Source organism: Callospermophilus lateralis, chromosome 15 (assembly GCF_048772815.1).
Source record: "Callospermophilus lateralis isolate mCalLat2 chromosome 15, mCalLat2.hap1, whole genome shotgun sequence".
Taxonomy (NCBI): domain Eukaryota; kingdom Metazoa; phylum Chordata; class Mammalia; order Rodentia; family Sciuridae; genus Callospermophilus; species Callospermophilus lateralis.
The window spans coordinates 32668484-32681101 of NC_135319.1; the positions used below are offsets into that span (position 1 = coordinate 32668484).

A 12618-nucleotide genomic window follows, 5' to 3' on the forward strand; every position below is an offset into this window, starting at 1 on the left:
ATTTGGCTTCTGCTAAATGAAACAGATACAGAAATTTTAGTGAGATCTTCATATAGTTAAATTTACTTGATTTTTATAGGACTTTTATTCTGAGATTTTTCCATATTTTAGGATAAAATATAATTTATTTAATTACATTATAATTGTGATTATAAGAGCATATTATTTCCTTTTTGCTCTTCATAAAATCAAAAGAATTTTTTAAAAAAATTACTAGTCTGTTGAATTAAGAGATTAAGAAGTATTGGCTAGATCTCTAAGGCCTTGCTTCCTAGAAGAAAGAAGAATGTCTGAACATAAAAATTATAGCTCTACTATTTTCTTTTGTTCAATAATATAATTAGCTGCATAAGAATAACTTAGCAAATACTACCAGAAATTTTTCAAATTAAAAAAAAAGGATGGAAAGAAAGTTATATAAAAACTTAGTATTCTTAAAATGAAACTTAGAAAACCTTCAGGTAAGATGGGAATTTTGAACACGAGTATCAAATACCACCTTCAAAAGATCTTGGCAAAGATGAAAATAGAGAAAAACTTTTCTTAACAATGAAAGTTTTATTTTCACCCACATTGTATTTACTGAGAAATGTTTTGGAATTTACTCATAGAATCCTATTGTTTAAGAAGTATGTAAAAACTTGCCCCTTCCTCCTCAGAAAACCATTTGTTATTATAGGGAAAATAGTAGAGAAATTCTTGGAAGAATTCTTATAGTAGTACTCTCTGACTTGGTGGAGAGAGGATGGCTAGCTAGTAACTTTACTTAGAATTCCCTTTGTTACTATCAGATCAGTAGTTACTGAAAAGTAGGTGTTCTAGGGACCACAATAATCAGGACTCTGCTACCACCTGGTGGGTAAGGAAGCTAATCTCTTTATAGACTCTGCTGTAGAAGTCAGAAATTGAAGAATCCAAACTTGACTACATATTGTGCTGAAGGAGGAATTTAGACCAGATAGATTACTAGCAGAAGAAAACAGGTGCCTAATAGAATGACCAAGAGGAAAAAACTGAATGAGGTTTCTTTGTTGAGATTATCCATAACACTATTTTCTTGTTTCTCAGACACAAAAATTTCTTAACCAAAAAAAATAAACTTATATAACTATCCCCTTCAAATTAAGATATAAGAAAACTTTAAAATAATCCTCTTATAAGAAATGAGATTTAAATAGTATCTATCAGTTGTATGCTAGACCTGAAGAAAGACTTCTTCCTCAAGCCTGAATACAGAAAAACCAAAATGAAGTCTATGAAAAGCCTCTACAAAGAAATGGCTGAAGGAAAATTATTAATGAGAGATGGAAGAATGATACATTTTTAGATTTTTTTATAATACAACTAAATTTTTAAATTCTGATTTGTATTTTCAGTAAAATTCAATATTGGTTTTAATGAACCAAAACATGAAAGATTAAATAATGAACTTATATATAAAAAGATGTAATTCAGAATGAGAAAGAATATAAGATAATTATTAATGCTATACAAATTTTCAAATTCCATTCATAGCAAAGAGTGGAAACTACACTGAAGGAAAAAAGATCAGAGAGATGGGGAAACAGTTGAAATTTTTTCTCTCAGAATATAAAGGAAAAGACAGATGAAAATAGAAGATGATATATACGGAGGACAAACATTGAATATACTGATACTTATGGACTCAGGAAGGAAGAGATAAGAATAAATTGAACAGAAAAATTATTGTGTTAATCAGATCCTAAAAGTGTTACAGAACTCCAGCCTTCTGGGAAACTCAGGCAGCGCAAAGATCATTCTCCCCATCAAACCCCATTTCTTGTGATCAAGTCAGAAAGATTTCAAACATGTCACTCAAAGTAACAGGCATGAGTTTATTGAAGGGATAGGAAAAGAGAAAGGGGACACTCCTCTCAGAGAGGAGAGGTATAACATCCCTCTCTTGCACTCCAGTTTTATTGGGGATTCCAGAGAAGTTTCCAGAGAGTCTCACCCAGGTCCACCTCTTGACTTTAGATTGACGGCAAGATGACATCAGACTTTTAAGTCCCCAATGCCATGCCAACTCTAGGTCACTTTGGCCCATGCTGAGGAATTCTAATGGAATTCATAGCCATAAATTCTTAAAGATTCCTCCTGTGGTTATGAGTAATTATCCTTATCTCCCTGAGTTTCAGGATCTGGTCTGTGAAAATGGTCACAAAAGCTTCTCCCTTCAGGGTAACTTGGGCTCCTTTCATCGGACATTATTTTGGACCTGCATTTCTCTTGCCAGTAACAGGTAGGTTGCTGAGGAATATGACATAACCTGTTCACTTAAGCCAGGCAAGGCTGCAAGTAAATTGCTTCTTGGAAAAGAAAGCATGTGGGGTTCAGCAGAGTGGGCCCATTTTATAGAATTGTTACCTTAATCTCATGTTGCAGCTGTCTGTCCCCTATCAAAGGGATCAATTAAGATTTAGAGACAAATCAAAATACCAAGCAAAACCTTTACTAATTTACTTGGACAGTAATTATAGTCAAGCAGCAAAAAAGGCTCAGCTCTCCAGGGTTCCATTTCTTTAAACACAGCCACCCTAGGCAAGAGATGGGCGTGGTGGTGGTGATTATATCCCATTATATCCAAGGAGCAGTGGAGAAAAGTGCCTCCTGCCTTGGGTGTCCCCATCCCCCATGACAAAATCTTGGTAGAGGTGCCTGATAAGAAAAAGAGGTACCTGGAATTGGAATGCAAGTATGCTTGTGAGCATGGCTGGTGTGTTGGTGTGTATGTGTGCATGTAAGTATGTGTAGCAGAGGTGGAGGGGCTGACTCCTTGACTGTACCAAGTTACTGACTGTACCAAATCTGGTATGGAGGGGATACCCACTACCATGAAGTATGGCAAGGAAAACCTCCTGTCTATGATTAGGTGTGAAAGATTGTATATAGATTTTTGGAGAAGTCAGACACCTCCTTGAATTGTAAGAATGCTAAAAATAACCTAGTAAAAAACAGGGGGATGAAACAGGTTAAAGTGAAAAAACAATCATGTTTGTCCCAAACTTCACAACAATCTTCAATGCCAGGGAACAATGTGGTAATAAAAGAATGTCTTTGTACTTGCATAACAACCTGGTTAAATGCAGAATTCTCTAGGTATAACATTTTTGCCATGTTGTTATTCAAGTACAAAGACAACAATGAAAACACTTTCAGAAACACAAATATTTATAAAATACTGATCTTGAGAAAAAAAAAGTGATTTGAAAATGTCCTTCAACCAAACTAAAGATTGGAAAGGTAATGTTAAAAGTACTGGTACAAAGTAGCAAAATTATTTAAGTAATGGAGTTCAAAGAATTGGTGTAAATAAGGTTATGAAATGGAATGAAAATATTATAAATTATTTTTCATGGGAAGAAATTATTTTTATAAAAATTTAAAGTATTTTGAATCTAAAATATTATACTATTAGAAAATCAAAAGTAAAAATATGTCAATTTCTTCTACATATGAAAGTTCAATAGATATTTGTTTCATCTTTGATGCTGAAGAAAAATAACTTCTAGTAGAATACGTAATGCGATTTATATCTTTGAAATTACTAGGGAAAAGATATTTGAGAGAAAATACATTCCCTATAGTAAAAGAAACTAAGTAACAACAAAGAAGAATTTATTAAACATAAGCTCTCATTGACAAGAAGAAAACAATTCTAATAATTGGCAAAATTATTTAAATTGTCTAAATGCAAAAGTTGTACCTAAAAACATTGCCCCAAAAGATTTTAAAAAATAAAGTGTAAAATTAACAAAGATATTTCACTACATGTAAATTGAAATAAAGCAGAATATGAAGGTATTTTCAAGTGCAGTCCATGTATTATTACACTTACTGAGTATTCTAAAATAGTCATTTTTTAATTGAAGAAAGCTATCATCCTCAGGGAAGCTATAACTGTCATGAAGCTATAACTGTCATGTATCTATACATTGTGTTTCATAGTATGGTATAAAAATAAACAAAATACATGTATTTCATACTATGTTATCAAAATAAATAAAATACAATTTTAAACATATGAAAAGAAATTATGAAACAGTAGTCAAGTTCTTCAAGTAGGCAAAAACAAATAGAACAAGGTTAGAGATGATCTGAATAGTTTTCCTTTTATAGATCATGCATTTTCATGCTTTTGGTTTAAGTCCAAGAACTTTTTGTCTAATCTTAGTAATCACAGTTCTCAGTGATTTTTTGGCCTTTTTTTTCTTCTAATGTTTTATTGTTTTCAGTTTTTCTTCTGTTTGAGCTAACCTTTATGAAGGTGCAAGGTTTAGGTTCAGTGCTTTTTTGATCTTTTAAGATGAAATAAGAGTTCAACTTTTTTGTCAATTAGAACACATGGATACTTTAAATAACGAAATATAGACTTCAGGTGCAAAAACTGGGTATTATAAAACTGTGGTTGAAAATACAAATTGTTGTTAATAATTGTCCACAATTGCACTTCTTGGGATTGAACCAAAGATAAATAATCAAATGTATCAAAAATTTACATAGAATAAATGTCCTGTATTGTGATTGATTGATTAGATAGAATACACCAACATTAGAAATACTTGTCATGTAAAAATGTTCACAATATATTATCACATATAAAAACGTTTATAAAATAGTATGCATAAAATGTTATTAGTATAGAGTTTACAAGTGATTTTTTATTCTTTGTATTTTTTTCCTAAACGTTCCAATAATATTCATTGCTACTTACTAAGAGTATTTTTAATTTAGAGAGTTGTAGAGAATAGTTTCTTTGTGGTTACTAATTTGAATTTTATTACTGTCTGAAGTTTTCTTTCATGAATTTAAAAGTACTGCAGTGTTATGTATGAATGTACCATGGTGAATCCCACTTCTCTGTCTAATGCACCAAAATTAAAAGTGAATTCAAGAGAAACAAGAGTAGAGGAAAGGGATCTGAGGGAGGAGGAGAGACTTGGGAATAAAATGGAGCAAATTGTTATGTGCATATATGAATATGTCACAGTGAGCAACACTTATTACATATGATTATAATGCATTAATAAAAAACATTTTTTAAGTACTGCAATATTTTAAAGTTGTTTTAAGGAAACGGGAGGTATTTTTCCCTCAGCAGACTGTGTCTCTGTAAAGGAAGTTATTAAAATAACTTATGTTTAATTATCCCTTAATTTTAAATGCTTATTTTTCATTTAAATGAAATTTTAAAGAATAATAATTACACTCAAGAGTAAATCTTGTATTATGTTTTATTTTTGGTATGAAATTTTCTAAAATATGGAAAAAGTGAATAACCACCACTTCTTTGTTGACTGATTTAATTTATACATATCGACCTGCCCATCTAATGATGAATTTAGAAGTAATGAAAAGCAGAAAAACAATCTCAACCCTTCAAAATTCATATTATTTACTAATATTTTTTAGGTTAAAAACTTTTTAAGGTTTTACAAGTTTTTGAAAACAGTAATTTGTTTATCCTCAGACTAAAGACAAAAATGATTGTAAGTGGTATTGAACCAGTTATAGTTAATACATAGTAAAGTGAAATGTCAAGTCAGAAATAGTGCATTCTTTGTCAAACAAATAAGTAAATATATTATGTATCACTTGAACCAGTTTTCATTTTGTTGAAAATAATTATAGATGTCATAAGGGGGAGAATGTAATTAAATATCTGCTGTTGGATTCTATTTAAGAATAGAAATATACATATGTATGTATTTCCAGCTCTTCTAGCTATTGAGAGGCCCTGGAAGCAATGACTGCTATTCTCTTCTAAAATGACTCCTAATTCCTAGAGAAATTGTTGATTTCAGCAGAGAAGTACAAAATAAGCTAGAACACCTTGTTAAAGAAAGAAAGTGAAAAGGGCTTGAATAATTGTGGGGCCATGCCTAAAGGACATAGAAACCATCTTGAAGGACTTCAGTTGGCTATCTGTAAGGCAAATTGAGTAACAAATAACCATAGTATAACAGATTGTCTTAGGCCACTTGTGCTGAAATAATAAAAATACTTGGGGCTGAGTAATTTATATAATAGAAATTAATTTCTCACAGTTTTCAAAGCAGGAAAGTTCAGAAACAAGGCACTAGTAGCCTCAGTGTACATTAAGAACTAGTTTCTGCTTCAAGATGGTATCTTCAATTCCTGTAGAGGAGATGAGCAGTATATTCTCATGTCAGAAAGTGGAAGGGCAAAGGATGACTGTAATAAAAACAATAGATTATATGTGTTGGTAAGAACCCTTATATACTATGCTAAAGGGAATGTCAAATGGTGCAGCAGTTTTAGAAAACAGTTTTGTCATTTCCTCAGTAAGTTAAACATAGAGTTATCCATATGATGCAGCAATTCCACTGCTAGGTTATATACCCATGAGAGTTGAAATACATGTACACATAGGAGCCTTATTTATAGCAGCACAAATGTGGAAAAACTCAATGTACGTCAACTGATAATAGATAAATAGCAGGTGGCATATCCATACAATGGAATATTATTTAGCAATAAAAACAAATGAGACATGATGTAACAGGGATGATGTAACAGGCCCGTCACAAAGGAGCACATATGGTATTATACTATTCATGTGAAATGTACAGAATAGGTAAATCTGTGAAGACAAGTGATAAGGCAATGGTTGTTTAAGCCTGAGAGAAGGGGGCATATGTATATGGATAGAGATAATGACTAAGGTATATAGAGTTTCTTGGGGGGTTAAAATTTTTTCTATAGTTGATTATGGAGTGGATGCATACCTCTGAATCTGCTAAAGGCCACTGAATTGTGTGCTTTAAATGAATGAATGTATGGTATGTGAATTGTATCTTAACACAGCTATTTTTTCATCTGATCATCATTTTTTAAGGTGATTTAAGTTCAGTGAGTAAAGCTCTATATATAAAAAATTATTAGTGTAGTTTCACAGCATTTTTTATCTTGCATTTTAATATTTGCTGCTGTTAAAACTACTTACGAGCTTACTGTGTTGAGGTGGTTATGGGGGTGGCGGTGGTGTCCCAAGATGCAGTTGGCTGCATTGAATGCATTCTGCTATCATGTATAACTAATTAGAAGGATTTTTTTTAAAGTCATAAAAAAGTTATCACCTGACCCCTCATAACAAATTTCTCCATGTTTTTGAATTTATGTCTACTAGGTTGTAAATTGTAACAGACATAGGTATTAAACAAACACAAGGCTGACTTATAATGAGAAGAATGCTGAAGTTTTATAGAAATTCAAATTATCAAATATTTTGAGAAAAAGTCAAAAAGGATTGGGAATTTCAAAGATTTTTTTTTTATAATTTAAGGTTAAAAAGGAAACTTTTTTTAAAACTTTATTTCTATGTGGTACTGAGGATCAAACCCAGTGCCTCGCATGTGTGAGGCAAGTGCTCTACCACTGAGCTGTAGCCCCAGCCCCCAAAGGAAACATTTTTAACTCAGTGGGATATTCAACACTGCTCCCCAAAAGTAAAAATTTAGCAGATGTGTTACTGGTGACCTGAGGTATTTCAAAACAGTTGAAGTTTGTCATGAACATAAATCATGCCTTCCCCCAAGGACAATTCTTTCTGTAAATGAAACATGTAAAAGGAACTCTTCCATTCCACATTGTGACTCAAATTCAGATTACTGAAACTTTACAAGAGGAATGCACTGTCTCTTCTCTTTCTAATCACACATAGATCAACCTCAGACTTCACAAGTAAAAATCTTGTGTGACTTTCACATCATTCAACAACCAATACAAATATTTCCAGAACCATCAAATTTTCAGAGTAAACTTTGTACCACTGAGGTGATGGTATTATTTTCAAAAGATTCTCCTATTCATAATGTATGTTCTTTATTTGCCCCTGCATTTATTTTACCAAAAATTATTCAATTTGTTTGCCTAATTACTGCCAAAGTATCTATTTATCTCAGTCCAATCAATCCAAAACACTATATACTACATAAAATTATTTTGATAAACTGTCAATTTCTGACTCTGTTTTAGACTGACAGTGCCCCCAGATTTGCCCCAAGTTGATTTTCCCTATTTTTAAAAACTTTTTAAAATAGTTAATGGACCTCTATTTTACTTATTTATTTATATGTGGTGCTGAGATTCGAACCCAGTGCCTCACACATGCTAGGCAAGCACTCTACCATTAAGCCACAACCCCAGCCCTACTTTTAAAAATAAAAGTAATAAGTTTTCAAAAAAAGTTACTTATGAAATGCTTAGAAAGAAAAGTTCATGTTTGGTCAGACAGAAGTATATCAAGCCATTGTTCTGTATTCAACATCACTAATCAGAAGTATAGCCACAAATATTAGAATAATTTAGAATGTAAAGTAGAGAAAGGTATTTATAATTACCCTTAAGATGAAATCTTACTGGGGATACAGATACAGAACTGCATTTGGAAGTATATTTGATTGATAGAACTAAGATATTACTGGCTTTTTAAAAATATTAGTGTGATGTTAGCTAACTGTAGTTTTATTAGATTTTATAGACAGAATCATTGTTTTCTGTCCCTCATGTCAAAATCTATCAGTTAAAAATTGATTCACAGAGTATGAAGAAGAAGCAAGTTACATGTGAACTCACAGAATTTACTTAAATTATTTACTTCCTCTACCTAAGTAAGAAAGCTGCAATGCAGGTATTTAATGGTTTTGTTAAGAATTGGGACTATCATAAGTAGCTGAAAGATGAAGATTGTTGATATAACAAAATCTTTATATTGCCTCCAATGGGATAATATTATTTGAGCAAAGATTTCCACATTTTAATAAAGAGAATAACTTTTCTCAAATCTTAACATTTATAGGAAAAATATATAAAACAAAACATTCTATTGAATACATATCAATTGTTAACTAAGATGATGATGGAAATTTAAATGGGAAAATATATAATATCTTTGATAGAATTATATACTGAAGTTTTAAGTTAAAATTGATCAAATGGAAGAGCTTTAATTTTTCTCCATATGATCCTAAATAACAATTTTAATTATTTTTTCACTGAGTTGTGAAATTATATGGCTGTAGTATAATACAGATGAGACACAGAAATTTCTACTATTTGAGTCTAGAAAGTTTTTCATTAATGTTACTGATGTTTTAAAGATAACTTCAGTTAGAGTAATAGGTTGAAATGTGAGATTTTAAAAATAAGACAAAATTACTAATGTTTGGGTGTTATTTTATTGCCTTTGACTTTTCTAGCTCCAACGAACGGATTCCAGTTGGATTTTTTTCTATTCCTTTGGTTTTTGAAAAGCTTTAAGCCAGAAGCAAATTTGGGTTATCTATGAGACCAGATGGGGAGGAAAATGAAAGGGGAGTTTCTAACAGTTTCCTGAAGGGGGAATTTGGAGAAACTTAAAGTGTGAGAGAAGTTTTTAAGAGAAGAAAGGAATTTTTCGGCTATTGTTTAAGAAATGAAATTGAAAAACTTAGGTTGCTTTGAAATTAGTTTTCAACTGCCATCAGTTTCCTTTGATCATAGTAAAATTTGAGATGAGACAGTGTGGCTCAAATATTTAATACAGTTGGGAATTGTCTAACATTTTATATCAGTGATTTTCATGGAAATTGGAGGAGGGAGAACAATTTTATCTGGAAGAGGAAGGTATTTCTGTAAAGTTACTTTTTTTTCATTGTTGTTACTTTTAATTATAGTTAATTAAAGTTTGATATTTTGTCCTGTTAAAGAACAAATTATTAGATGATTGATATATGACCTACCATATTTATATATTATTATCAATTCCTTTTTTCCCCTTTGGGAGCATTGAATATTATATTAGCTTGGGGAAAGAGAATGTGGGAAGAAATGGAGTAGAATTTGATTCCAGTATGTCTTCTTATACATGAAATAAACTTGGTGAATCTGAATTTTCTTTTTTTATCCTGTCATCAGTCTTGTCCTGCTCTGTACTGTCAGCCAAAGTGGTGATAATTTCTTTAAGTACAGAGACAGTCTTTAAAGTCTACAATTTCCAGATGTTGGATCAGTTCTTCAAGATTTTAGTGATATCAGTGAACATGGCAATCATCTTTTTGTGTTTTCTTTTTGAACCTATCTATTGTTTCAGCACCCAAAAATAAATTTATCGGGATATCACAGGGAAAAGATTCCTAGAGTAATCCTTGACAACACAGTAAGTTGTAAGTGAATAGTCTTCAATATTATTTGTTATATAGTAGAACAAATTACATGCTAGTAGAACTGTTACATGCTATTTCTATATAATATCTCCACAATGAAAAGGAGGAACAATTTGTATAGTTTGTTATTGCTACTTCATACAGTTTTATAAAAATATTTCATTTATTTGACTGGAACCCTTCATTATCAACATCTCTATGAAATCATCTAGCTGAAACACCCAATACTACTTGAGGGAAGAATTGATCATGTAGGGAAATGGTCTATTGTTTCAGCACCCAAAAATAAATTTATCGGGATATCACAGGGAAAAGATTCCTAGAGTAATCCTTGACAACACAGTAAGTTGTAAGTGAATAGTCTTCAATATTATTTGTTATATAGTAGAACAAATTACATGCTAGTAGAACTGTTACATGCTATTTCTATATAATATCTCCACAATGAAAAGGAGGAACAATTTGTATAGTTTGTTATTGCTACTTCATACAGTTTTATAAAAATATTTCATTTATTTGACTGGAACCCTTCATTATCAACATCTCTATGAAATCATCTAGCTGAAACACCCAATACTACTTGAGGGAAGAATTGATCATGTAGGGAAATGGTCTCTTGGGAATTTTCAGAAGAAACCTAATCATTTAAGAGTAATATTTCATATATTATAAAGATGAATCATCAATGTTTTTGTTTTTACTCTATGAAGCAGAAATTGAGAAACTAAATTGAAATTGTAGACATGATGAGAATTAAGTCATTTCTGCTTTTTATTCATAATACAACCTTGAAAACATTCTTTATGATCATTATCATTCAAATTATTTCGTGAACAAAATGAAATCCCAGATTTAGTAATTAGAGAATTATTTTCAGAAATATGTACATTGCTACAGATTTCATAGCTAGAAAAATCCACTAATTGGATTCTATGCATTTTTTTTGGCAGGTAACAAATCACAAGACAGTGGCATAGCAGAGATGGAAGAGCTTCCTGTACCACATAACATCAAAATAAGCAATATCACATGTGACTCTTTCAAGATTTCATGGGAAATGGATTCAAAATCCAAAGACCGAATTACACACTATTTCATTGACCTCAACAAGAAAGAAAACAAGAACTCTAATAAATTTAAACACAAGGTAAAAATCTAACAAGGACTTATTTATCTTAAATGCTTTCTAAGTATGAGGACACTTTAAAAGAAGAACAATGTTCTATTAATGACATATGATATAGTTAGCAATGGGAAGAATAAAAATTGTATGTGATTTAAAAACCCTGTACCTCTAATATATTTTGGAAGAAAATGAAGTGCTCTGCTTATTGTTAAATGAATGCAAATACCATATGACCTAAATATTCTACTCTTTGATATTTATCCGAAAGAACTGAAATCAGTATACTATGATGATATGGACATTACATCATTTCAGTGTTTGTAGCAGCACAGTTCACACATTATGGAACCACCTAGGAGTCAGCCAACAGATGAATGGATAAAGAAAAAAATAATGTGTGTATACACATACACACTATGTGTGTGTGTGTATGTCTGTATACACATACACACTATGTGTGTGTATGTATGTCTGTATACACACACACATAGTGTGAATGTGTATACACACATTATTTTATATACACACACACATACACAATGGAATTCTACTTAGTCCCAGAGAATGAATTGATGTCATATACTGGTAAAGGTTAGAACTGGAGAATATCATGCTAAGTGAAATAACCCAGAGGCAGAAAGTCAAGGGTGAAGTGTTTTTTCTCATATGTGGAAGCTAGACCAAAATAAGTGGTGGGGGGGGATAAAAAGGTGACTGAGGGGTTTCCTTGAAAACAGAAGATAGATCAGTGGAATAAAGGAAGGAGTTTGAGGAGATGGGAAGAGGGATAGGAAAAGGGTGAAATTAATCTGACCAAACTTTCCTGTGTACATATATGAATATACCACAGAGAATTTCACCTTTGTGTAAAGTATTTTTAAACAGGTAAATTCTTTTGTTAGTTAGGAATTTAAGTTTCTCTTCTCTCTGTTGTTTATAAGTGACTAAAGTTACACTTGAACACCCTTCCCTCCCTCCCACCTTTCTTATTTCCTTCCTTTTTATCCTTTCCCTTCCTTCCCTTCTTTTTTGTTACTATTCTTCCTTTTTTCCTTTTTAGGATGTTCCAACAAAATTGGTGGCAAAAGCTGTTCCCTTGCCAATGACTGTCCGTGGACACTGGTTTCTGAGCCCAAGAACTGAATATACGGTAGCAGTGCAGACTGCCTCAAAACAAGTTGATGGTGATTATGTTGTATCTGAATGGAGTGAAATTATAGAATTCTGCACAGCAGGTAAGAAGACTAGATACAAATACAAGTAAAACAAAATGTTACTTGTTTCCAGAAAGGTAATTACCAAAAA

The 12618-nt window shown here is 31.7% G+C and overlaps 1 protein-coding gene across 1 annotated transcript in view; it reads left to right on the forward strand.

The window, feature by feature from the left end:
* Positions 1-12618, forward strand: part of Phyhipl (phytanoyl-CoA 2-hydroxylase interacting protein like) — a 56277-nt gene that overhangs the window by 27959 nt on the left and 15700 nt on the right. Inside the window, exons 2-3 of the mRNA XM_076835056.1 lie at positions 11138-11334; positions 12374-12548. Coding sequence (XP_076691171.1) covers positions 11138-11334; positions 12374-12548 — 372 coding nt within the window. The remainder of the gene's footprint in view (positions 1-11137; positions 11335-12373; positions 12549-12618) is intronic.